This window comes from Leuresthes tenuis, unplaced genomic scaffold, assembly GCF_036924035.1.
Source record: "Leuresthes tenuis unplaced genomic scaffold, fLeuTen1.0.hap1 SCAF_8, whole genome shotgun sequence".
Taxonomy (NCBI): domain Eukaryota; kingdom Metazoa; phylum Chordata; class Actinopteri; order Atheriniformes; family Atherinopsidae; genus Leuresthes; species Leuresthes tenuis.
This window is the reverse complement of record NW_027325362.1, coordinates 10,530,960-10,556,400: the sequence shown is the minus strand read 5'-3', so window position 1 is coordinate 10,556,400 and position 25,441 is coordinate 10,530,960. Positions and strand designations below refer to the sequence as shown.

The following is a 25,441-nucleotide window of genomic DNA, read 5'->3' as shown; positions in this document are numbered from 1 at the left end:
TGGAACCCTTTTGCTGTGAGGCGACGGTGCTAACCCCAATAAATACCAATTACCTGAATTTTGCTATTGTGACACACAAAACACATAATTTGTCAAAAAGTCTTTTTGAATTTCTTTATTTATTGACTTCAAATAATAGTATAATTGACATATTTAAAATGAGACAAACTATTCATCATTTTGGTAGTTTACATTCCCAATATCAAAGTACAAAATAAGTCCTGTTTTGATGATGATTTGTCATGTCACTGGAGCACACTGTGTTCAAAGCAGGCAAATATCCACTGTTGAAAAGCTGGGGATTTTCTTTCTTTTTTCTAATTTACACGTAAGTCAAATTCATATCATTAAATATGACCACTGCGTCCAACACTATATAATTTATTCCTTTATAAACTACTTTTTCATCATATGTTTCTCATTTGCCTTCAGTATCTTTGATAGATATAAATACTGAAAGATGTGGGTGTAGCAATACTGCAAAAAGAGTCAGCTTAAGATAAGAATAATACAAAGTGCATGACAAAATAAAAATTCAAAGAAAGTTTTCATCTCTATGTTGACTGTTGGTGGCTGGTGTGTGGCGTTTGCCAACTTTCTGTAAAAGAAAATCAGATGATGCTGTATACCAAGACAGGTGTCCACTGTATATACAAATCATATGCTGCGAGGCTTAAGAATCATTTCAAGGAAGAAATACTTAATTCAAAAAAAGAAGGAAAATTACAAATATGATACCTTCATTGATTGTGGCCATCCTTTTTTACATGACAAACATGTACAAGCCATTACAATAAACAAGATGGCCTCAGACTTTGAATAACTAATGCACCACTGATGATGTTACAATTTGCAATTTTTTTACTACAGTATAAGACGTTGGCAATATTACAACCTGGATACAGGTCTTTCTTTTAGTCACTAGAGGCCGCCATTGCTGTATCAAAGATGGTTGTACTTTAACAAAAAGTTCCATAAATTAGTAATTTCATAGAAATGTAAAGGCTGGTGCAAAAGCAAATGCATTGTTTTTAAAAATGAGAATCTTTGTTTGTGAAACGAGTCGTTGAGCAGCAAGTCAGAATTATCCAAATGCACATTAACAGAATATTATCATTGTATAATCATTACTTTTGACAGAAAACTGGAAGTACATAAAACACAATCAATGTACTTATTGTCTCCACCATATAAAACCACAACAATCACATTGAACACAACAGCAGTTCACTGACTGTAGTGCCACACAGAATATTCACAACTCAGTTCATTAAAAGAATCATTTTCAGACTGGCTCAATATCTCTGGAATACCTAAAAAACCAAAGATGAATATCACAAACATAACAAATCTCTGTTGACTGAAAGTAAGGACACAACCGAAGCACTTTTTTATATTCCATTAGACACAGAAAAACTATATCCAAGTACAAAGGTAATTCTTGTAAGTTGTGATAAAAACACATGCCAGTCAAGAAGATGTCACTGCAAAACGGCAAAATGTAGAGGCCTGTGAACATGAAATTGTTTTTACCTTGGCTTTCAGGGACATCTTACAGATAAAGAGTTTTGTTTGGAATGCAAAACCACTCTGCACTTTACAAATCTATTCACCCACAGAGGGAAATGATAAGAAATGTGAATCCCCATCCCAGTGACAAAGACATGCTTTCTATTTGTGTCAATTGCACTTCAACAGTTCTCCTACAATGCATCTTACAAGCCCTTTACAATTTATTTTCCACATTCTTCAATTTCTCTTTACTTGTGTGAAATAGTAGAGTTCTCCAAGGAGAAAGTCAAAGCTTTCGTTTATGGACCTCACCTTTGGCATACCCTCAGACACTATACAACCACCAACACAATCACATACCATACTCTACCAAATAGGTTTGCTGTGTTTGAACATAACAGCAGAGAAGGACATTAAGGATCTCTTGTCAAAAGAAACTCAACATGGAGGCTTCTTTCTTTTCCTTGTCCTGTGTTCAACCTTTAAATTCTGCGATCAAACTTTCAGTCATTTACGTGGACTCCCTGGGAATCCTCCTGTGAAAGACCACTGACTGCCTCTGCTGGAATTGCTGCTTCCTCCTTTTCTTCTGGTCCCAGCGGCACAAAAGTATCATCTTAAAGGTTGTGCGGAAAGTCTTGTTGCACAGCGCATAGCACATAGGGTTGACTGTACTGTTGACGTAGCACAGCCAGTACCCTACTGCCCACAGCGTCTCTGGGATGCAAACTTTACAAAAGGCATTGATCAGCACCATGATGTTGTAAGGTGTCCATGTGATGATGAAAGCTAAGAGGATAGCACTGAGAGTTTGAGCTGCTTTCTTCTCCTTCACTAAGGACATGCGTTTCCTCTTGGTGATCTGAGTTCTAGCTCGGGCTGCAAAACGCTTTGCCAGAGCTGCTTCTTTGAAGGACATTGGGACAGTAGGTGACTTGGTGGCTATGCTGGTTGTAGTGCTGTTAGTGGCAGCTGTAGTGATTGTTGGAGTACCATCCAGAAATCCTTGGTTACAGTTTGCCTGAATGGTAGACATTGACTGAGACTTACGTGAGCAGAAGCGTTGGTGGTAGCTATTTTCTGTACTGTTTGTTCCCTCAGGTGTAGTGGTGGCAGTGGTGTTGGTGGTGACAGTTGACAGGCTGTCTCGGTTGTACTCTGTTACCCTGAGGGGATCCACCTCTGAGGCTGCATCTAGATCCTCACATGAGGTGAGCTGAGAATTGACGGCAGCCTTAATGCCAGGGAGGCCCAGAACAATAGAAAAAATAGCATGACTCTGGGAAATGATCTCTCCTCCTGCACAGTCCTCATCATCTGAGGACCCAGAGTGCTCCAAAGAAACAGCAGCATCATTGTTGTTCCAGCTGTCACTACTGCTCTGGTCTGGATCGGCGTCTCCTTGCCGGATACTACCAGGTCTCCAGGAACGAACCCCAGGCCAGCAGTGGAAGCGTCCAACCAGCTCTCGACATGTGCTCTTTTTCTTAGACAACCTGGTCAACTCATAGCTACTGCAACTTCTTGAACTTCCTGTCTGATGAAGAAAACGGGCTCTCTCGCCACCCACATTCCCAACTCTGCCCCCTTTTCCACCACGGCACCCTGAACCCTGCAACCCAGCTAACTCTTTTGAACGGTTCTGGGTCTCCTTGTAAATGCGCCAGTAGAGAACACTCATTATTGTCACTGGCAGGTAGAATGCCGCTATAGCTGTGCAGAATGTAATTATGGGCTCTGTGAGGAACTGAATATAGCACTCATTCGAAGGCACTGTTCTTTTACCTTCAAAATATTGCCAGAGGAGTATAGCTGGGGCCCACAGAACAAGAGAAACAAACCAAGCCAAGCCAATCATGATTCCAGCTCTCTTTGTGGTTCGTTTGGCCCTGTAAGTCAATGGCCTGGTGACTGAAAAGTAACGATCAAAGCTGATGACCAGTAGGTTCATAACTGATGCATTACTTGCAACATAGTCAATAGCTAACCAGAGGTCACAGGCCCAGTTGCCCATAGCCCAGTAGTCCATTATAAGATAAGTTGTGTAGAGGTTCATGGAGATTACCCCTATTATGAGGTCAGCCACTGCTAAGCTCAACAGGAAGTAGTTATTGACTGTCTTTAGCTGGCGATTAACCTTGAAGGACACCACTACAAGAATGTTGCCAATGATGGTGACCAGTGACAGCGTACCAGTCAGCAAGACAATGAGGACAACTTGCCACACAGGGTGGCCACCCAGGGAGTCAGTGGCAGCTGTTTCATTCCCTTTTGTTAAAGTGAAATTTAAGAGTTTGCTGGTGAAAGAGGAATTATCATTGACAGAATCTGCATTAAACATCAACCAGGGTGCTCCTTCAGTTTCTCCTCGATGGAGGGCATTGGATGGTGGGTAGGCTCCGGACACTGGTGGTGAGGGGATGGCAGTCAGGAGAAGACCAGAGTCTGTGCTGTTGAAGCTCATTGTTATGTTCTGGCATATTCTACAAAGAGAGACAAAAAGATAAGTTAACCTGGGACAAAGAGAGAGGGAGGGGAAAAGAACATGGTACATAAACAGCAGCAAAGAGGAAGAAATTGATGTGAAGTAACAAAAGAGAATAAAATGGAGAAAGGTTAGTCACTGACAGTCCTGTTGATATCCAGTAGGTGAGGCTATAAACCTGTTAGACCAAATTGGAAGTGCATGGCTGGCAAATATGTTAGGGTCAAATTAGTCTTTCACTTGTAATTCAATTTGAGAACAATCTGTACGCCTAATGTTCATGAACTGTTAACAATGTATCATACACAACCTGACCTCATAATAATCCATATTTGACAGCTCTCAGTAGAAAAGGAAGAATGCAATCAATACTTGTTTCTTATGACACCCAGCTGAAACTGTTTATTTTGGATATGTCAATTCTTGTTGTTTTTTTGTTTTCCCCAAAAAAGTAAATCATTCGTTAAAGAAAACGTCATGCGCAAACAGTGATAAAAAAAACAATGCTGCTTTTTAAAATTAAGGATCATTGCAAGTAATCAATGATTTATAGAGCCTGATTTTTTTTATTAAGCCATACTTGATAATGGATAAAACAATGAGAACAATTAAATTTATTTAAAGCAGCATATTCTATTCAATTTGAAATCTCAAAATAATTATTATTCACCTTATTAATTTCTATTAGAAGTAGATGTGTGTGCATCTTCCTTGTGCAGAAACAAGAGATACAATAACAAAAACAACAGCAAAAGGCAATTGTTGGTGTCTAAGCAAATTGCAAGAATTGAAACCATTACACCCCAGACTTTGCAAGTAATAGTTTTCTTGCAAGTTAAGGCAGTGACATCATAGGCAAAACAAATTTAGTTTATTTCAGCCAACAAAGCTTACAACAAGCAACACATTTGATGCTTCTGTGGAAGAAAAATAACATAGCTTTTCTGTTTTTGCAAACATGTCATAAAATTTTAAAAGTCGTATTTCAAAAAATGTTTAGGCATAAAATAGCGTGCACACAGTACTGTTTATGTTAAGACAATAAATGTCACAGCAAACTTACTGTTTGACATATCATAACCATTTGAAAACACATTTGACAGTGAAGCAATGGTTTCATAAATCATTGTATGTGTTGAAATGTCCAAACTAAGTAAGGTACAGGTGGTTTTTTTTTTTTTAAATTTGGAATGTGAAATGTCTGGAGATTTAGATAGATGATGCCCACTTAACCATGTCCACTGAACAAACAACAATCTGCCTGTGCAGATTGTGACAGGCACAAGTAAAAACATCTAACCCCTCCTCTAACCCAACCAAACGGCTACAAACCCCATTCTCACAAACAGAAATAAAATGGCAATCGCCTACTCACAGAATTTCATCCTACGGGGAGAGACATTTGAAGCTGAGTGCTGCACCTGTGCCTACAGTCTCAGACCTCCCATAGAGCTGTTGAATAACCCCAGTAGCCAGCGGCGTCTGATAGTCGTTTGTGACACTGAACGCACTCTGGTGCAACTATAATCAGCATGCACCCTGCTGATCCTGCTGGAAACACGTACCCACCTCATTCATGCACATATATGAATAGCATGCTTTCACATTTCACACATATACCACTTAAATTACAATACATGTAGATACACAGTTCCCAGTATTTATAATTTGAAGCACATCTGCATGGAAATACAGTGTTTATGCATGCACAGATGAACACATTATAACTGTGTTGAGGAATAGTTTCTTAGGCAACAAATACAGCAAATGAAAAAGGCAAATCACATCTCAAGTCTCAAAGAACAATGCCTTTCAAGAAAGGCAACGTTTATGATATATTGCAAGATCAAAAGCCTTGTAAGAGAACAAAGTCGACTTTAAACTTTTCACAAATCAAATTTTACTGAGCTTGTACTACAACAATGTGTTACTAATGAATGTTCAGCATCTCTTAATTGGCTTACTAGGGCAAAAACATGTTTGTGTGTAGATAAGGGCTTAAACGGTAGGGAAATCCATTTTTAATCTTCAACCTAGACACACTGTAAACAGAAAGATAGGTGGAAAGATTTCACAAAAATAAATGAAAAGGAATTTCAGGCACTCATTGTCTTGTTTGGGTGAACGCAATTATACGAGGTTTGCAGAGCTGGGGAGAAAACACTGGACCCTATGTAAAATGATGAAAGAGAGTACCCCTGATGTAAGAATTTACAGAACATGAAATCATACCACACGTAAAATAATCCTACATTATATTTATCAAGTATGTTTTGCTGTTTGCTGCTACTGATTGAACTCCCAGAAATTTCCATCTGTACCCTTCAGGGAGCAAAAATTGGCTGAGCAGATGGAGGCTGATTTTGGTTTTCCCCAATGGAGAACTATGCGACTGAGAACAACATACTTTTCAAACGTGTGAGCTAGATCTCAGCAACCAACTGCTACTGCAATGATGCCATCGTGGTGTCAGTGTTCGGCCCTATAGTATACACTAAGTTTGACTCCCAGGCACATAGATGGGAGAGTTTCCTGTACAAAGAGAGATCAATACTCATTTACTGGATTGGAACACAATTTCTTGCCCAGCATTTCGGAGCTTTTGTCCCAGCTTGCTTTGACAGCGCGATCCAAGCTTGGGTCCAAGGATCCATCTAAATTGGGGGACTAGGCCAGATAGGTAAAGCTGCTTAAAGTTGAGTCCATGACATCCACAACATACCTTTCATTAAGAGATAAAAATATTGTTTTTTTCCCATTATTCACATGGGTATAAAGTCATGGAAGCTTAATCAGCAGTATCTGTGCTTGAAGAATACAAGGAATATTGTCAAACTGCTTTTTTTTAATGCTGCTTCATCTTCAATTTTACACTTTATTTAACGATTTCTAATCTATGAAATGTGCACGTTTTGCTGGAGCCCCAGGCAGAAAGACATCTGAAGCAGAAAGGAGTTGTCACACTTACTGTAATCAGGCATTGTTTCCAAAATAACTCAGGCATAAGCAATCTGAACACAAGAGTGTTCTGCCAAAGAAGGCAGAAATACACACAACAAACTCAAAAGAAAAAACAATTCGACCCTACATACAAAGTAGAAAATTTTTTTATCAACAACAGCAGACATAGATTATATCAAAATTTCACACACTAGCAATTCCAAGAGAGCGACTACCGCTGAATGCAAACATATTCGGATAATCCAGCCGATGTATGGGTTTTGTGATTACTGCCTGGACAGTACTGCATCACCATAAAATAAGCAGAATCCTGCTTGTGGAAAGAACATCTAGTATGGGAGAGGGTCAAGACACCAGCCATGTGTTAAAAGCAATAACGCCTTAGTTTTGCTCTCATTAAAGATTTGTTATTTTAAAAGAATCCAACAAATCTTCTTAGTAAGGCCTCTCCTTGTCTCTAAAGTTTGATGTGGCGTTGCACAATGAAGAACAACAATCATAGAAATGGCAAGCCTATTATTGGTCATTCAAGGTGAAGGTAGAGAGGGTGCTTGCTTAAGGGTGAAATGTGATCTGGCAAGCAGTGCCACAACAGTGTAGAGTTATCGATTTTGTCTAGTGTGTGGAGAGGCAGCCTTGCTGCAAAGCACAAACTGGAGTTCTCTGACCCAGGCATATTATCTTACATCTGCAAAAAGTACTCCAATAGATAGTAATTTATAACCACATTTGGTAAAATTAGACTGAAAGAAGTAGACAACCCTGAAAGCTTGCAAATGCTATTTGGTACATTCTTCCCTACTTAATATCTGATATAGACCATCTATAAATGTGTAGACCAAATCTCCCTTGGTAAAGATACCAACACAGAGACATGTTCATCGAGAGGAGAAACAACATGTGGTGGAAGTCAGCAGGAATAAATCAATAGTTGTTTCCCAGTGATATTACCTCAATCGTATATACGATGTCTGCCCTGAAGAACCAAAGTGCTCTGGTTTTTAGTTTCCCAGGGAGCAGCCACATGCCTTTGGGTACAAGTATTAATTTCAATTAGCAGCAACCTCTCTGAAGCACATGCAATGTATTCAAGTGAAAATAAAAGATTTTATCAGCTATGTGAATAGTTCCCCATCCACATTTAAAGCAGCAACTTCCTCATTAGAAGAGGTAAAGTAATCAGATTTAAGTGTGTTGATTCAGCTTCATTAAAACTGTATTTGCAGGGCAAAAACTATTTAGAATCAATACTCAATAAGTGAGAAGTTGGAATTCTTAATTGTCATGTGTGATGTCTAAATATAGTCTTTTCCATTGCAAAAGATTTTTCTATCATAAACTGATGCTGAAAAGGCACAAACTGGTGCCTGAAACTTCAAATACAGGCAGGAAATTAAGTTTTTAATGCTCCGAAGGGTGGAAAAGAAAACTTTTCTGAAGAAAACTTGAAGGCACTAATTAAAGTTATTGACCCTTGTGCAAGCTCCCAGTTTTAGAGATTTCCTTCAGTTCCTTCAGCAGTACACAAAACACAGATATCCCCATCCCTACCTTACATTAGAGAATAATGTAAATATATCATATATTCAAATCACAATGAGGTCGGTTTTTGCATTGTTATGCCAAAATACAGGCAGAGACAACAAACAATGATATATCTGCACAGGATTGTTCAATGTCCATTTTTCCTGGTTTGCTAAATATAATTTGGGAAAAACAAATATAGTTTTTTTATTCTAAAAATATGTTTTCATTATATGTATGTACTAAAGGAGGGTTGGGGAAGAAGCCGTTTTTGTAGTTACTCAGGATGAGCTAAATCTGTCACAGGCTGATGATGATGGTGTTGCTGCCAGAAGACGGTGGAAGGGGCTGTGAAACAGCATGAGGCCATCTGTCAGGTGTTCAGTACCGACAGAACAAGCATTTAGTGCTTTCTTGGCACAAGATGGACTTGTTGGAGTACATGAGCTACACTTTACATCAATTCTTTAAAGTTCACAGACTACCAGTGAGGCGAATCTTAAGTGAGGGAGTTATTATGTGAAGTCTTAGGAACATCTTCTCTGAATAAAGATGAATGCAACATGCAGTGGTAGAGGGCAACCATAGCTAATAATCATCAAAAGCAGTTCGAGGAGTAGCAGTGAATGAACAAGTAGAATCAGCCGTTGAGCTACAGATCCTTCAAAAAGATTCTAAAACCATTCTATTAACACTGAATAATTTCTATTTTTAGTTATAATTCTTACAATATTTCCAGTCTTCCAATTTTTATAGTACATGTGGTCTGCTTTCTTGGGAGTAAGCATTCAGTGTACTTTCACATAGGACTTGTTTTATTCATCAAGTCATTTTCTATGTTAGTGGTGTGTGTGCGTCTCTGGAACAAAAAACAAACTTCAACTTCTTCTGAGTTAAATGATGATTTTTATAGACTGGGAAACATCCCCAGTTGATGACATTGTGTTCATATTAGTGTTGGGTATAAATGTATTCTAGGATTTCATTACATTGAACATGTTTACGAGAAAGTATCTAACTTTTGCTAGTATCACGCCTATTCCCAGTAAATGTGAGTCGGTCATTTCCAATTTCATTTTAATGTTTGTATTTCATCAACGACAATGAAAACAACATATATATAAATATATATATGTCTATATATATATTGATATATATTTTTATATATAGGCCAGTATGAAATAAAGGATTAAATGAGTGTATAAATCTCAAAATCTACATTTTGATAAGATGAATTTTAAAAGATAGAGGAAAGATGGAGTCCACACTACACAATCTGAGGACAATCCTTGTTCTGGCAGTTTGAAAACAACCCTCATAAAAACTGGTAAAATGTTATTTGTGTAATAGCTCAGCGCTGACAAATGAAACAAATACAGTAATGGTCAGACAGTGAAGTCCAGGATTTACTGAGTATATGCCAAAAAGTTAAAACGTGATTTCAGTTGTTATGGCAACTATTGCCCACTAAAGCCCTATTTCAGCATTTCATTAGGCAGCAAAAATTAAAACAGAAACAACATAAATTTGTGTATTTCTCCAGAAAGCTCTCAGGTTTTAGCCTCCACTTCGGCAGTACTCAGAACAGTCTGGTGTCAAAGGGCTTATAAAAGACCAAAATACTAGACACACAGGGCAATGAAAGCATGAGGAGAAGTTATGGAAAGTGCAGGTGCAGCAACGAGTACAACAGTTTAGTTTGGAACGATTGTGCCAACATGAAAACAGTGTCCAAAGTGTTTTAATTGAAAGACGCAGGAACTACAGGCTTATCTAATCATTTTTTTAACCTAAAATTTTCAATAAGATATTCATATCCTGACATTTTGCTGCTACTGTGACAGCTACAGCTGTTGAATAAAGCTTGTCAAGAAAGCTTAGCTTGTTTAAACTAACATAAGGAAAGCTCATAATGTTATCTGAGTGCTTATAATGCTAGTAACTCCAGTTACTATCGCTACAGTACAGTCTGTGAGTACTTAATGTTCTGTGCATGTGAGTGTTCACATTCAGTGTGCAGCAACTTCAAATTTTATATAGAAGTTTTTGTAATATGTTCATTTAATTGTTATCTTGTCTGTTGTGGAGAAAAAATGGATTTCAGTGGTATAGTTGGCAGCCAAAGTTCCGTTACTGCTTAGGGTTAGATATACTCTAAGACATTTGAGATGGCTTTCCCTAAAAATAAACCTTAGGGGAAGAAAGGACATTTGTACCTGAATACTCATATCTATGCTCATATTTTCTTGTATTTCTGAGCCAACACAGATTAAATTGTTTATTTTATAGATGTTTTAGGAATACATGAGCAAAAATAGCAACATTTTATGTAATCAAGCGCAAATATTCCTCTTCAAAAGGAAACTGAATTTGATCAGTGTAAACTATTCTGCCCTCAGAAAACAGGAGTGTCTGTACAGTGGAAGAAGTCCCGTCAGTCCCTTATTACCAGGAAGCAGCTCAGCATAATTATTCTGCCCTAACCTTGTTTATTCTCCTTTATGACTGTGAGCAGCTAGAAGATCTGCTTTTATTGAGGTGTCTTTTTTGCCGCAATCCAGATTACTGTGGTCTGATTCCTGCTTACGGCACCACAGACCGTAAACAGACTGCAGTCTGACACAAGCTTAGTCTGGTAAAATAACAATGTGTGGAAGTAAAAAAACAATCAGAGTGAGAGGTTATGAACAGTGCCAGAGTGAGAGCATTGTTGGGTTGAAGCCAAAACTCTTGGAGAGATCTCTGGTGTGTCAAGAGCACGTTGGTAAAAAAGTACTACAATGTGCAAACTCTTTTGTTCAAAATGTTTGTCTTTTTTGTTTACTTTGTTTTATCTAGGACAGTTCAGTTTTGATCTGCTGAATCTGTACATAAGGTTCTTTATTTTGCAAGCCAGTCTACAAAAGGTATGTCCAAATCTGGTCCTCGAGGGCCGCTGTCCTGCAGGTTTTAGATGTTTCCTTGGTTCAACACACCTGATTCAGATGAAACATATCTATTCAAAAGTTTATTTATTATATCTAGAGTTGTGCCATCAACAGAAACTATAAAACTGCATGTTAATAAGCTATTTTAGTTTTAAACAAACCAACCAAAACTACTATTAATGTACAATTACATATATGACATTTATGGTTATATTTGGTGCTATATGCAGTATATACTAGAACACTTCAGAATATGCTCATAGTTTTAGACATAATAGATTGGAAAATAAATCTGACTGAAAGCAGCTCCCCACTCTACCTGACTCTGTGGATACGTTCATTTAAAAGTCCTCATAGCCACCAGTCAATTACTGTAATTAAAATACAATGATTTCTTTCCTTATTAAGAATATGTAAATATTTACAGCTACACAATTACCTCAAAATAAGAGAGAAACTAAATAAAATAAATTATATCTGATGTTAAGCATAAGGCTGAAGTCATAAATATTTGCATTGTTTCTTTCATTTAAATTAAAAATGTCTTTCTTCGGCCCATAGCAGTTACTAATTACTGAATGTTTTAGTCTTATTTTTCTCACTATAGACAGTTATCTGACATGTATCATCAGACAGTAACGGTGAACCAACAGCTTGTAAGTGCTTTTAAAATTTGGCCTCACGTTTATCACATGATACATTTTGGTATTTACGCAAAGCTGGTTCAGGTAGTTGAGAGCCTTTTAAGCATAACTCAATACTGCTGGTCATTCTGGTTGATCCACTGAAAGAAAATGTACTATCAATTATATGTAGTGAACACTTTCATTTAAAAGGTTTTGCTTCCAGGCAAAAAACATTTCCATAGGGCTATCTGTAGAGCCTGTCGTGGTTTCAGTAAGAATCCACAGTTTGTACGCAGGTAACATAACTCTCTGCTGACAGGACTCTAAAGGCCATAAAGACATACATATATATGTGTATATACAAAAGAGGGAAATATAAGAAGCCGTTATGGAGGCGCAAATAACCCAGAGACAGGAGTTTGGAGCAGCTGGTGGGTCAACAAAAATTTTACTTGAACTATTTCCATTTTCTACCAATCGTCAGATTTGGGATCTAAATCAGATTTTCCAATCTTAACAACGGAATAATTTTGACACACATAACTTTCCATCATCTGAAACATTTCTTTTGGCTTTTAACTAAAAGATTTGATGGTTACAAAATGGTGTCAGTTTACATTTTTTTCATCTTATATATGCTGATTTGAATAAAAAGCAACCTATGAAGTGCCTACCTACACACACTGAAATAATCTGATAGCATTGTGTGCACATTAAAAGTCATTTCTCTTGTTACATATACCATAGTTGTTGTATTAGAGTTGCTGTGCGAAAAGAAAAATCTCCACGTGGGAAGAGAAGTGGGATGTTGTGCTACAGACTCATGGGATTTCACACACATCCTCACCTCTGTGGTGGGTCTGTGCTTTTTGACAGCCTCTGTTACAAGCTGCTGGAACTCTTTAGACATGGCACTTTTAGACACTTAGACATGCCTGTGTAGTATGTGTGTATGTGAAAGGAAGGGACGGGAAGAAAAACAGAGGGGCAAAATAGAGACAGTGGAAGAATGGCTCAGGAATATGTCAAACCAAAAAGCTGTGGCCACTTCAGAAAAACTGCATGGAGAATGTTGAAAGTTAACCTTTCTTTCTCTGTCACTGTAAATCTGAATCTGGATGAGGTCCAGCACATACCTTTTGTGTGCGTTTTAAAACAAAAGTAAAGGTGCTGTCAATGAAATTAGGCTGAGTTTTATGGTGGATGTCACAGAGGAACAGAGGAGAAAGAAACAGTTTGAGCATTAAATTTGCCACAGTGACAGCTAGTTCCTAACAATTCCCACAACCCAAACTATGAAATACCACACTTTGAAAAACAAAGTTGTTTCGTGTGAGTCTAATTCCAACCCTGACCCTTTGCCTCGCTCTTCATGTCTGCACTTTAATACAACCCTACACAGATGCTATACACATGTAACCACTGCAATAGCCTATTGGGATCAATCCTTAAAAGGAAGTGCAACCATCTGCCTATTGAACAGGCACTCGAAAGAAGAAGCAGAAGGAGAAAAAACACACACTCCCCTCTATGTAAACATGCTTCAGCAGGAGGAGAGGGGTCTTTAAATGCTGGAGGCAGAGATGCAGGGCTGTGGAGGGCTACTGCAGAGTAAGGGGAGGAGGTGAAAGGATACAGTGGGGGGGGTTGGAATGTGTGAGGAGATGTAAGTAACCTCACGTCCTGCTTGGGGGAGTGTAAGTTATCCAGGAATGGGATATTATGTGAGAGAGGCAGAACAAAACAGACCTCTCATCTCAGGACGAAAGGCTGTAAGGTGATGGAGACCATGTCTGCAAACAGTACAGTGTGCTTCTTTACCGAACATCATACATGCATGTGCACTTTGCAGATATGCATACATTAGTTAGACTTACAAAAAATAACACCCTTAGCAGTACTGACTCTGTCCCACAGCTCTTTCACCACACGCAGGCATACAAACACACACATGATGAGCTGCCAAAGCTCAAACACTTGATGGGGCAGTGAGTCAACAAGGTGATTATGAGGAAGTCTTGAAAATGATCCAGGTACCGTATGGCCACTAAGAGAGGTGCTGCTGACAGGACTGGTTATGATACAGTCCAAACACTTCTCCTGGCGGATGTAGACAGGCTTACGTAGACAGTTAACAAAGCACTAAATGTATTACAAACATGAACACTCACAGGGATGTGGACACACACACACAGTCTCTGTTGCTGTCTGCCCCTCTGCCTCATTTACTCAAACATTGCCGACCCAGTCGCCTCACCCTTTCCATGCTCTATGTCTTTCTTTTCACACAGACACACACACCCACACACATGCACACACACTGACAGGGGGTGTATCTTATTTAATCCATTAATAACCCAGGTGACGTGACTGTACCTGGCATTGGAGCTGAAAATAGCTTTTAAATTTGATTCCTTAAATTCTCAGGGGAAGTCATAGTGGTTTCATTACTCTCTGTGTGTTTCAAAAGCTCATTCTCCATTCACCAGCTGCAGATGAACCCAAACACAATGTCTAGATGTACAGAGACAGGTGATGTCTGATGAAAACTGAAAAAAGAAAAGATATAAGAAAAAAAGAATTGCCTGCTCAAACATTTTCGCACTCGGGTGGGCATACATACACAGAACAGATTGGGTGGAACATGCTATCCTGTTGCTGTTTGACATATACACTCACATTTATTCACATGTTATAGAATCTCAGCTGTTACGGTAGTGTAGCGCATCAGAATATTGAATCATTCATTTTTATAGATAAGTTTTTGCATTGCTCAGTTTTTATTTCCTTTAACTCTCACACCATATGTTGAATTCTAAACCAAATTGTAATGTGGTTATATGGGAGAAATTAGGAGAAAATGAATTTTCAGGTGCTTTTTGATAATACGAAGATAAGTGCTTGGGAGATTAAAACAGAGGTAGTCGTTTTGAAACACCTTGGGATCCTTATAAAGTCTATACTAAAAAGGACATCAACAGATGTTAATTCACTGTAAGCAGTGGGAGCAGCATAATCATATCCATGCAAGTCAAAAATGTTTTAAATTGAGCGCACTGATCCTGAGGCTGAAAGACTCAATAGCAAAAAAGTAAGCACCTGGAGGAAGATAACACAAAAAGCTTCTAAAAGCAGTCTCTGGGGTTATCACTCCAACAAACACAGACTGGATAAATCTGATTATAAAGAGAAATATTTACTTTTTGTTCAAACTAAAGTCATCATGAAACAAAGGAAGTAGAGAATAAATATATCCAAAACATCATTATTAAGCTATTATATAGTATTTCAGAGAAAGTCTGCAATAACTAGATGAATGGATTTACAAGTGCACCAATTTTCTGCTTGTCTGTTTTTTGGTGTATCCTAGTGTGTGTTGTATATGTAAACATCCTATTCTACTTCCAGAAACCTGGAAAAGGTCTCGTATGGTTGTGAGAAACGTTAATGCTACCAGGAGCACTCCGATAGAAACCAGGGCACCGTGGCATGTAAACACCTCTTCCCCATTTTTTAACATTCTCTGTCGCCAAAGATCATAGTGGCTGAGATAACAAGAAAAATGCACTGCACTGCACTTTAAATTCAACACAATTCACTTCAATAATACTTTATTCACGCTTTATTATTGCTGCAGAATAAGTTAAAGTTATGCTATTGTTATAGATATATCCTAAAATGAGTAGAATAAACATGCTGAGAAATATGGAGACAGTTGAAGTGTAGCAGAGAGGAGTGGTAGAAATCTTCAGGGATTGACATGAATGGATTTGGGTGGTTTTTTTGTGGCTTTGGAACAACTTAGCTGAAGAGTGCACAAACAGTGTTGGCAGGCAACGCAGGAGAAGTTCATCAGCAGACAACGGACAGAAACTCCAAGCCAACCGTTCAACATCTTGGTTGCAGAAATGCTCCTTCTCAGAGATATTCCAAGGATTACATCTGTTGTTAACAAGCACTGTAATCTCTCCTGTTTTACTGTTACCTCTGTCTGTAGCCTCTGTCTGGACAGTCTTATGGTCAGGTAGATAGGTAGTGGTAGACTTGTTCCTGCAGTTTCAGTTTTCAGTTAAAAAACAAAAAATCCTTTCTGATATTCCTGCAGCATCCTCAACAGGGCTCCAAGTTCACATTTTCTATGGTGAACAAGGGAAGGAACCTTTTAAACTACCTAATCCTTCTCCTCTGTTTTGTTCTCACTCTGCATACTAGGCATCTCCTCTTTAACTCATCTGAATTTAGGTCTTATTTCAGGCATTGCTTTGGAAAGCTCAATCAGCCCACATGCAAGCCACTTTCCTGTTGCCATGGTTATGCAACATAAAAGATGTGAAAAAAAAAGTGCCAGAATTACCAGCAGCAATAATTCCAGCAGCACAGCATCAAAACCAGCATAGAATGAGCATTCAAAAAAAAAAAAAAAGCTTAGTAGAAACAGTAGAAAAACCTCAAGAAGATGCAAAGACAGACACATTATGTTCAGAGGTACTGCAGCAGGCTGCCACGAGTGTGGTGCCACTCTAGAACATGAGACGAGAAACCTGAATACTTCAGTGACGATGTATATAAGGATATGATTGACCAGAATATGGAATATGAGCAAACAGCCGATTTACAGATTGGAAGATACATAACTTAGTCCATAAAATATACATTACAGTTTCACAATAGACACAAAAATTGTACAAAAGCCATGTTTTCTTCGCTCTGTTCTCTACTTTGGTACAAGTGCCATCGAGCAGCTGATTACAACTTGACACTCACAGCATAAGGATGTCTACAGTTGCAATGCTGGACTAGGAAAAAATGTCATGTAAGAGGGATAGAGGGGTTGGTGGGTGGCATCTAATCCCTTGGTCTGTGAGATTGTTGGTTCAAATCCTGACCCGCACAACCTTTTCCGCAATCTGTTCACTTTTCGTCTTCCACTGTACTTCAGCAATTACTTACTTTTTACTTTGCTCTCACCGGCTCAGGTTTACACTTATGAGTTAAAAATGCATGGCACATTAGTATTAATGTATGTGGGTAGGTTTAAATCTTCTAAATAATACACAGTTACATAGGATTGGACTACAGAGTTTAATATTCATTGGTTGTGGCTCTCTGTATGTGGCACAACGCAAACTTACAGAAAAAAAGTTCTCCAATTGAAACAACCAAATAAGTAGTTTTTACATACCTTTCATTAAATACGACCCATAATGGGGTCCTTTAATCATTGCCCCTACAAGTGGCAGAGGAGGAATACGACTCGTAAAATATGTTTCACATCAGAGCAAACTTCATTCTCTTCATCACTTAGGGTTAAAGTTTGAAAAAGATCATTGTAGGGCTAAAATACATTATTTTCACAATGTGACTGTCACCTTTACTGATGCCATTTGCTGATTGCCTTGGTTACACATCAACACAACAACACACTGTCACACTGTCAATTCCTGCTTAGATCCAGCCAACAAAATCACTTGGTTAGGGTTATAAATCAAAACTGTTTGGTCAGAGTTAAAAAAAAAAACATCACAATTTTTGTTTAGTTCGTACTAAAATACCTTTGCTGATTCATGTCATTGAACGACATTTTTACAATTTACACGCAATTGCTATCATTGCCACTAGATGGCACATACTCTTTGATCAATTTAAGAAGTTAATTCTGCCTGTACGAACAAAAGACCCATGGGGTTGTTTTTGGAAGGAGTCTCGGATTTAAACAATATGCTTATTTTTATATGCTGACACATAAGATGAGAAAGCTGCATCAAAAAAGATTGAGAGAAAGAAATAATATAGTATGAAAAATCTGTTGTCCACACACTGAGAATAGAGGCACATGAAGAGTCCAAACAATAAAACATGCTCAGTGGGTGCCAGTGGTTGAATGCCACAACAAAGTTTATAGCCTACAATTACATTTTATATTGGGTGCTTGCTGGCTAATGATCCATGAATGCTAATGGTGACAGATGAATGATGGATCAGCCACACTGATGACCCCTTTTCATTATTGATCGGTCAATAAATATCCAACAAGGGAGAGATATTTGAAATAGTCCATTCATGAGCGAAAGCTGGCATGAAGGCATTTTGAGAAGAAGCCAGAGGCCAAAAACTGACATATTATAACTCTGAGTAGTGTTATTCCTTCGAAAAGAAGCCTGTTGTCTTTCACCATCCTTAGGACAAACCACAAACCGCTTGTGACACCCTCTGAAATTAGCATAACGGGGCGAACCACTGTGCACATACACAAATGAACTAATATCTTACACAATAAAATTAGAGCCATTTATGTGGGCCCCTGCAACTACTGAGTGATGATCAGTGGGATGTAATAGTTCCCATCCGGCACAGTGACAGATACATTACAAGGATGGAGAGTGATGATATGCTCATAAGCTTCTGATTCCATATGGAGCCCTGCTGTGTGGAAAAATACTCTCTTTGACTCTTATTGTACTTGTAACAGGCCAATGTGGGAGGGAACCCACAACCCAGAGTACACCATATAGAGTCAGCGACTGTGCCATGAAAATCTTTCTCAGGCTATAAAGTAATGATACAGCTAAAGTCAATTTTAGCAGTGATGGTTAAATATTCACCTAATCTTCATTTATTTTTTTAGGTGTTGTTTAAAATTGTTTAGACAATCGTCCGACTCTTAAGACTTTGAGAAGACACCCTGTATACTACACGCCGTAACATAACAAATAGCTCTCATAATTGTGTTATCAATCAAAAATTTGCCCCAACTTGAAAATAGTCATTTATCATAATCTCATTACATCTGCAGCGTTGTGTAATTCTACCCACTATCACACCAGGAATGGCAAGTTTTCAATTTAAAAAAAAACAAAAAACATTTCTCACCCAACAGTCTTTAGTTTGTCTCTTTTTTTAATGTCAGCGGCAAAAGAAGGAGGATTTGAGGCCCTTAAACTTATTTAAACAGTTCTGAGTGTGAGTATATTACTCAAAGCTGAGGTTAGTGGCCGAAGATAAACACTATCACTACTCAAGTGTCCCAGTAATTCCTGAAGACTATGTCATAGATGTTGCAGCTATGTTTTAGCCTTGAAGCTTCAAAATATCATCAACCCAATCAGACCTTCTGGAATACAGCTCCTCTTTTTATCTCATCCCCAGTACAGAATTTCTTCCCAAAGCTAATAGCTTTATCTCATGCACTGAAATGGACTCATTTAGAATGAGAGAAACAGGCAGACTGGAGAATAGGGCAAGTTTGACATAGGAAAGGAGCCAAAGAAAGAAAAATCCTTGCGTGTGCTGGATTTCAATGATATTGTTTCCACCATCTATTCATTTCCCGTGTGCCGTAAACCTCTGCTCTGACAAGTACATTTTCCAAGGGTTGTCAGTCATGAGCCATAATTCTCCAATATTTCCCTCTCTTACTTATTTAAACTTTAAGTCAACTACTGCAGACATCCTACTTGTTGATCATCCATTTAATATGATGTCAAAGGCTTTTAGAAATGTGGGTCATTGAACTCTGTGGACAAATATTGATCAATGATCTTTGTTGAAGCTCAACTGGGTGCACTAAATCAATCCAATGTTCAGTACATGTTAAAAGCAACTGTCATGTCAGAATTTTTTCACTAAGGAAGTGAATTTGGGCATTAAAAAAATGACCAGGTAATACAATATATTTTTAAAACGACAACTGAAAATAGAACAAAGACGACAAGAGGCAATTTATTGTTTTGGAAATGCATATGCTACATGTTTTTAAAAAGCTGCAGCAGGGATTATCTATGTTGCTTTAACTCCACTACTGGCAACTATTGGCATGTTTTTATAAAGGTTTTCTGTGCACATTTTGAAGCTTTGCTATAGGGAAGGTTGATGCAAACTGCATTTTTTTAAATTTTCTTTGCTGTTTTGCATTGAACTTTTCCCATGCAGTCTCGCACAGCATTCTTCTTTTTCTTAATTTCTGAAAATCCCTATTTGTGATGCTCTTATTCATATCACTTTACATGACTTAATATTAAGTAAAGTGTGTATTCTAAAAGACATTAATATATAGGGTTCCAGGTAGCTCGCGTTGTTGAGTGGCCGCCCTGTGTAAAGAGCAGTCCTTTGCTGCATATCGTCTCCCACTCTTACAGCCCACTTTCCTCTCCAGACGCTTTAAAAGAATGGCCAGTAGTGCCCAAAGAGACTTAAATATATTAACTGGATTGATGCCAATGCCTTGAGCAGACAATTGTCTTGTTAGAGTCACAGAATGTGATTCATGTTTTTGGATCAACTGACAACCGGCTGCAATGTGCACATGACTATGAGTACATGTCTTGCCTGAATAAACGCAATGCTTCATTAACTTTTTTTTTTCTTTTCTTTTTATTCTTCTTTTAAGTCCCAAAATGGATAGAATCATTCCATTTAAAACTCAAAAGTCACATTGAAGTACTGCACTCCCGTCATGTGCAAATCCTAAATAAGCCTTAATGTCAGATACTTTCATCTGTTTCACACAAAGCCTTGGGGGAAGAAATGCCATTTTTGGAAAACCGGTTTTCTGGACAGGGCTGAAAATCATATCAGGGGTAAAAAAAAAAGTAAAGTTTTTCTTTGGAAGATAAAAATCAATTTTGCTCTTTTTGTGAAAGTTGATTCCCAGTCTCTAAACAGCTGTATGAGACCGCCTGCTTATTGCTTCAGTTAATGAATTACTAAGATCTATAAAAGGGGACTTTTCATTTGTAGATTATAGAGCATACAAAGAATTTGAACCAGGAATCTCATGACAAATCCTCATCCGGGACCTGTCAATTTAATGGATGCATAGCAGCTCACTGAGTTGTTTGCCTTTGTGACATAATGCTTCTTGGGTATCAAGGGCAACCCTTCTGTAAACATAGCTCAAATTTACTGTGCATATTACATTTCTGAATCACATTGAAAATCTGCAAAACAAATGATCTTTTTTCTTCTGTTAGAAAACATTTCAAATTCTTCTCTGCTGATCTGGAAAAAGTAATTAAGCCTTTATTTAATCATGCCAGGATTTCTGCACTTCTTTTTTGTTGAGTTGGAGCTGTGCCAGCCCACAGACATGACCAGTTTCCCTGCAACAGCTTCCCTTTAATTCTAGAGCTTAATTAAAGATCTAACAGTTATGTAAAACCAAATGAGGCTTTCGCTCAAGTTACATCATTGACCCTTTACTTGCTTGAGCAATTATTTCATTATCTAACCTAAAAGTGACCAGATGTATACTGTAACACTACTTTTGCTGGCAGAAAACACGAGGCCATCTTTCAGATCTTTATTCTAAAAAATGCTACAAACCGTAAATGTTTTTAAAAATCCACAAAGTTTTCAAGCAAAGAACAAGAATTCTATTTAAGTCACATTTGTACAAGAGCAAGTCATTGCTTCTGTTATTCTATGAGAATGATTGATGTTAGCAGAACTCTCTACTAATGGGGGTCTGTGTTCCTACTTCTAACCTGAAATTAAACTTTTAACTTGATACAAAACTATTTTTTTATTTCTTGACATTAAACATACAGGTGAAAACATGTGTCAAGAAGGCAGGCAGGCTGATTTCCAGTGTTATGGTAGTGTTGAATTTAGAGCCTGTTCATGTACCCTTAGCAAAAATACTACATTTGGTTCTCCATGCCTGTCCGCACTGTGCACAATTAATAAGTAATTTTTAAGCTGAAGTCTCTTTCGGGGTAGGTAGAAAGAAAGAGGGTATTATGTAGTCTACCTGTTGACTGATACAGTTCAGATCCAGATTGAAATTAATTATTTTATTTTAATTTGTACAGTTTATAGATACTGCAAAACACTATTTGTCTGCAGTATCGTCCATGCAGATGCACAAACTTAGAACTAAGGACTAAGGACTCTAAGCAATTAAGGTATTGTCTCAACAACTTAGTGAGAAAAAATAATCTAGTTTTTCTCATCCGATTTTGTTTTTTTCATATCATTCTGTAAGATTATTCAATGTACATTCTTCACCAGCCCAGTCCCACCACAAAACATGCAACACTTACTTCATCCACATGTCCAAAACATAGTATTGTAACAATCCATGTGTATTGTTACTTTTTATAGAAGAGCGGTCACATGACAGAAACTGCGACCAAGAGAGAAAATGTGCAACAATGTGTTCTTCTAACCCTCTAACATTGTAATATTTACTCCTAAGTAGAAAAATGAAATAACGGTGGAAATGTTAAGTCTCAATTACTGTTCTCCAACACCATCTACTCTTACTTCTTCTCATTTTTAGTACCAAATACAAAAGTGTGTAACTTATGTAAACTGTCATGTAGCAAGATGTCACAGCATGATGCCTTCGTGCTTGGACATGTGGCAACAGTTGAGCGCATAGGTCAATATGCATTTTTATATATGTGAAGGGAAAATGATTTTAAGCCTTTTTTGTGAAACTCTCGTGACTTTGATGTGAGTTTTTGTGTTTTGGCTTTTGCTTTCTTGGTTTTCCTATGCTGAGGATTTCCTTCTTTGTCACCAGTTTACTTCCCCCTCTTGCATAACTTGCATCCATAACTTGCATTTGAATTTCCCCCACAGGGGATGAATAAAGTATTTTTCTATTCTATTCTATCCTGTTTTATAAGGGATTTGTTCTCATGTGTATTCTGGTCTGTTAACTCTCTGTATCACACCAGTGTTTCAGTTACTCTTTGCCTCACCTGCCCCTTGTTTGAAGTCACCTCCCTCAGAATATATTCTCCAGGATTTAATTAGTTATATCAGTTATAGAGAGCATATATGCATATTAATTCACATATTGTACATCTTGTACAACTGTAGTCTATTTGAGCTTCCCATTTAATGGTACACTGTAATTCTTTCAACTGTACTTTCACTTAAGTGCATTTCACATCTCACCAAACTCAAAACGAAAAAGTCCAAAAACTAAAAGCAGATTTTCACACAAGCACTTTATTTTTCTTCTTTCCTTTCCCATTAATCACCTAATGACCCATCAGATACATCTTGCATCCCTGTAAATTCAGAGTAGCCCACATCCAGCAGCTATAACATTGACATGCTGATTACACAATGATGCTTCAAATAATTTAATAATGTCAAATATAATGACGCTACAAATCAAAGAAATCAAATTGGCCCTTAAACTCTAAAACTTGAAAACTTTAACAAACTGAATAGTTTTTATGTCACAGTCAGTCGCTGCTTCTCCAGGCCTAACTGCAGTTAAATTGCTGTTTAAATGATTGGTTTGTCAGGTCTGGAGTGGAGACATGGAAAAATATACCAAGATTTAATTCGAGCACATAAGCAAAGCAGCTGGTAACATTTTCCATCAAAATCTCCATCCTTGAATTTTGTAATATCAGTGACATTTTATCAATTCAGCTGTTGTACATTAACACAGCAGAACAGGCTTAGTTGACTGTGAGGAATAAAGAAGGGTAATGATTACAGCCTGCCTTGGTGGACAACAAAAGGAATGTAGACTGGTGTGAAATGACTGTTATTTGCACTTTTGCACATCCGTTCGTCATTTGAACAGGCATTTAGTTATTGTCAGGTTTAATTTAAGTGCCTTTTAATGTGCCTGGACTTTTGACATGCAATATCTTAAGATGGTCCAATAAGTGTGAGGCTAAGAATTATCCACAAATGCAGTCACAGCAACTTTTCTAACTTAAACCCTCCAATTGATCTCCAATTGATTTAAAAACACAATAATAAATGAGAAGCTCCCTTCAGACCGAAGCAAGTTTATGCTCCCATAATTTTTGTATGACTTCCTTTCACTTAGTGCAGTGTGAACATCTTACATTAATCACACACATTGTTCGTAACACATCAGTGGAAAGAGATGCAATATCTTGAAAAGTTAGGTCTCAAGGTAACAAACTTTGAGGATATATAAATCTTAAAGTGTCAGTTGTTGACATGATGCTTTTTATTTCATTCATATTTTACCCCCACATATTTGATGCATCTAATTCATTACTTTAATTCAGAGAGGCCCATTCATGATGCAGCACTTTGGTTAACTATCCATATTTTCTGAATATATTAGTCAAGGATAAAATTCTGAAGATAGTAATGGAGGGATGGGGCACATGGTAGCTTCTCTTTTATTGGACTGTTTCCAGAATAATATGGAACACTGTGAAGAAATCTTTGGTCCCCACTGGAAAAATATTCATCAATCAAACAGACGTCATATTAAACCAAGGACAACATAGATTACAACTGATGAGGAAGTTAACATAAGAATATAAGCACAGTTAGGGCTTATTGGACCCTGCGGAAAAACTGAACCAATATAACTGCTTTGCTTTGAGCTTTGAAGTGATTGTCTTTCATGTCAGCCATTCATGCTTATAGGCTTCATGGGCTCATTGAGATATGAATTAATGAAGCTCACCCAGAGTTATAATATCTAATTTGTGTTTTGACCTGACTTGCTGGCAGTTAACTGCTTATGAATGCTTTATAAGGATGAGTGTTTCACTGCAAATGGAACCTGACAGGGCAATTTTTACCTGATTTATATGGTGTTTTTTTTCTTGAACTGGAGAAAAATGGGGGAGATTTTTAAGCCAACAGACATACTGAACAGTAAGTCTTTTTTTTTTCTTTTTAAATCTTCTCTGAAAGATACAAGTCTTACTTTTGTGCTCTTGGACTTTTGCTTTGTGCTTTGCACACTAATTGTGAGAAGAGTTTTGTAATTACAGCAGTAAATACAAAGGGTCACTGTGATGAGATTACATTTAAATTACTAACCACAAGGCATCTTATCCGCCTAATGATCTTACATTATCATGACAGATGTTAAACATAACCACAATATTTAATTTACTATATTTGGGTCACACTAATGATCTCGTTCACCTGATCAATTTACCAATTAGCTAATATTATAGCATCAATGAGCTTGTCTTTAAATTTGGTGCTATAGTATGTCTAAATGTATCAAATTTAACAGATTCTATTTGTTAACATCAGGGAGTTACTTGACTATTACCAAAATCTGTTTTCTCTCATTAGCATACAAAATAGTCCAAAGTGACAGCTTTAGAGTGAGTGTTTGTGCCCACAAGCTTTCCATAAGTTTTTAAGGCTCTGCCTAGACAACATGAATAGGCCACAGTTTAAAAAAAACACTGTTCACCTTTTTCTACCTGAAAGATTTTTTGAACTCGTGGTGCAATATCATGTTTGGGACAGTTTCATTTGATGCAAAGGGGATGTAATGATTTGTATAGAAAAAGAAAAATTAAGTTATGTAACATTAGTGGATCCTTGAAACTATGGCAATTTGTTAAGCATTCGTAACAGCTTCATGTATTCCAAAATTTAGGGATATCACCATTTAAAAAAGCAGACTGAGTGAGCAAGCACCTCAT

General features: G+C 37.6%; 1 protein-coding gene across 1 annotated transcript in view; it reads right to left on the bottom strand.

The window, feature by feature from the left end:
* Positions 1 to 397: 397 nt before the first annotated feature.
* The window catches only part of chrm3a (cholinergic receptor, muscarinic 3a), an 89,461-nt gene continuing 64,417 nt past the window's right edge, over positions 398 to 25,441 (bottom strand). Inside the window, exon 3 of the mRNA XM_072390795.1 lies at positions 398 to 3,995. Coding sequence (XP_072246896.1) covers positions 2,024 to 3,976 — 1,953 coding nt within the window. The 5' untranslated portion in view covers positions 3,977 to 3,995 and the 3' untranslated portion in view covers positions 398 to 2,023. The remainder of the gene's footprint in view (positions 3,996 to 25,441) is intronic.